Source organism: Ranitomeya imitator, chromosome 2 (genome assembly GCF_032444005.1).
Source record: "Ranitomeya imitator isolate aRanImi1 chromosome 2, aRanImi1.pri, whole genome shotgun sequence".
Lineage (NCBI taxonomy): Eukaryota > Metazoa > Chordata > Amphibia > Anura > Dendrobatidae > Ranitomeya > Ranitomeya imitator.
The window spans coordinates 484,036,807-484,039,065 of record NC_091283.1 but is presented as its reverse complement, the minus strand read 5'-3'; the positions used below and the strand labels follow the sequence as shown (position 1 = coordinate 484,039,065).

General features: G+C 49.7%; 1 protein-coding gene across 1 annotated transcript; it reads left to right on the top strand.

Moving 5' to 3' along the window:
- Nucleotides 1–378: 378 nt before the first annotated feature.
- On the top strand, nucleotides 379–2,007 carry LOC138664570 (protein HEXIM1-like). The gene has a single exon (XM_069751375.1). The coding sequence runs from the start codon at nucleotides 768–770 to the stop codon at nucleotides 1,665–1,667; it is 900 nt and encodes a 299-aa protein (XP_069607476.1). The 5' UTR covers nucleotides 379–767; the 3' UTR covers nucleotides 1,668–2,007.
- The last annotated feature ends 252 nt before the right edge of the window (nucleotides 2,008–2,259 follow it).

Genomic DNA, 2,259 nt, shown 5'->3' with positions numbered 1-2,259 from the left:
AATAAAAAAACATACTCTACAGAAATATCAGATTACACCCACTCAGTCGTCCAAGTGGTACGGCCCGCTATCGCTGATTGGGTTAAAAATCCTTGAAAGACAGGAAGTTGCACCAATAGCTTTTGAGCTCTGGCTTAGCAACAGCCCGTTGATTATCTTAGCCAATCGCCACACGGAATAGGCAGATGTGGCTTTGTCCGCATTCATTGGTCAGTGGGTAAGTGACATCAGAGGTCTTGTGGGAGTGGTAGTCAAATAGACGCTGACTCTTCATCAGCGAGTGCGTACCTGGACTACATTTCCCATGTTGCATTGGCATGGTGAAATACGCGCGTGCGCTTCAGTTAGGGGGCCGGGTTCTTTATAAAAGCTCGCGTCCCAGGCTGGGGAGTAGCAGTTGGAGGTTGGTTGACGAGTGTGCAAGTTAAGGCGAAGGAGAGAAGGGAGGAGGAGGCGGGGGCTTGACTGCTTCTCCTGTGTGTGGTAGCCGCAGCCGCCAGTTGGTGGCAGTGCAGAACACTGCATTCCAGTGCAGCCTGTAGTCAACACGCTGAAGTGGGAAGAACACAGTACAGCTTGGAGAGCTTCTATCAAGGCACAGCTGCTGTCAGGCAAGGTGGATGCCGCCTCCAGGCAAGTTGATCTCTCTGCCCCTAGAGCCTCATGGACATTTTTATATTTCCTGGTGAAGTGAGCTGCAGTTACTAGCAGAAGCTTTCCCCTCAGGAGTGACTGTTTCCACCCCACACTGCATTTGTAGGGGTGCCATGGCAGAAGTAGGAGTTCAGGAGCCAACCCTGCCCTGCAAAAGTTTGGCAGGTGGGGGATCCCTGCTGGCCAGCCAAGAAGATGGTGGGTGGCAACCCAGAGCAGAGGAGGAGAGAGGGGAGTGCCAGAGAAATCCCTCCACCCTGGCCTGCCCTGTGAAAGCGGACCAAGGCGTCAAGGTGGGCGACTGTCCCAAGCCCGGGCAGCTGGGCCGTGGCAAATCCCAGCAAGACGAAGAGTGGAAAGAGCTGGGCAAGAAGAGGCATCGAAGGCGCCCGTCCAAGAAGAAGAGGAGGTGGAAGCCTTACAATAAGCTGACCTGGGAGGAGAAGAAGCGTCTGGAGGAGCGCGAGTCCCAGAGGGCAGCCAGGATGAGGGCAGAAATGTTCGCCAAAGGGCAGCCGGTGGCCCCTTATAATACCACCCAGTTCCTGATGGAGGACCACGACCAGGAGGAACCTGACCTGTGCCCCCCTCAGCGGAGAGCTCTTGCTTCTCTCCCAACCCTCCATGCCAACTCTTTTGCCAAAGGGGACAGCACAGAGGAGGATGCGGAGGAAGAGGATGATGGGACTGGTAGTGATGGCATGGAGAGTGATGATGGGGTCGAGTTTTTACAAAAGGACTTTTCTGAGACCTATGAGAAATACCATGTGGAAAGCTTGCAGGACATGAGCAAGCAGGAGCTGATCCGGGAGTACCTGGAGCTGGAGAAGTGCTTGAGTCGTATGGAAGAGGAGAACAATCGCCTGAGGCTCAAGATCAGCACCATCCAGGTGGCCGGTACCCAAGACTCCCGGATCCAGGACCTGGAGATGGAACTGGAGAAGCTGAAGGAAGAACACCGCCGCCTCCTGTGGGAGAGGGAGCAGGTGGTGGCAGATCCCTCAGGACACTGATCCCATGGCAGGAACCTGCACTTCAATGTTGACTGTTTCCCTTAGAGCCATAAAAAGACTCCCGACCCCATGATCCGATGTCCTAAGGTCAATATCATCCAGACTTCCCCCTTGACTTTCTTGGATCACCTTGCCAGAGAGTGTGATCCTAAGACGGACTCTGAGTTTTATGTTGTTTGTAGAGCTCTGTTTGTTTTTTTGTTAGAGACCTTGTGTTCTTATATATTCTGGTCATCATGGTTTTAATTTTTTTTTTTTTTGCTGCCTTCCACTTTTTCATAATTAACTTTTTGTTTTTCTCTGAATTTTTTAAAAAATAAATCTTTAATTGACAAATGTATTTGATATATTAGTAGTTTGTGATATTTTTCTCACAGCATAGTGGTAACTTTTATTGTTGGTAAGTAAATACACTTTAAGATTTTGTATTTGTAGTGGGTGAGAATTGGTTAATAAAGGAGGGCTTGGTATTCATTGCAATACTCATTAACCTTGCACATGGTTTTACCGTGACTTTTTTTTCCCACAGCATCACGACTTGTATATGTGAAATATGTTGTATTCATATTCTTCACCTTTACAAGCCGTGCAG

Bases quoted from the DNA above. Each gene is read 5' to 3' on its own strand.
- LOC138664570 (XM_069751375.1), top strand. From the start codon at position 768: ATGGCAGAAGTAGGAGTTCAGGAGCCAACCCTGCCCTGCAAAAGTTTG.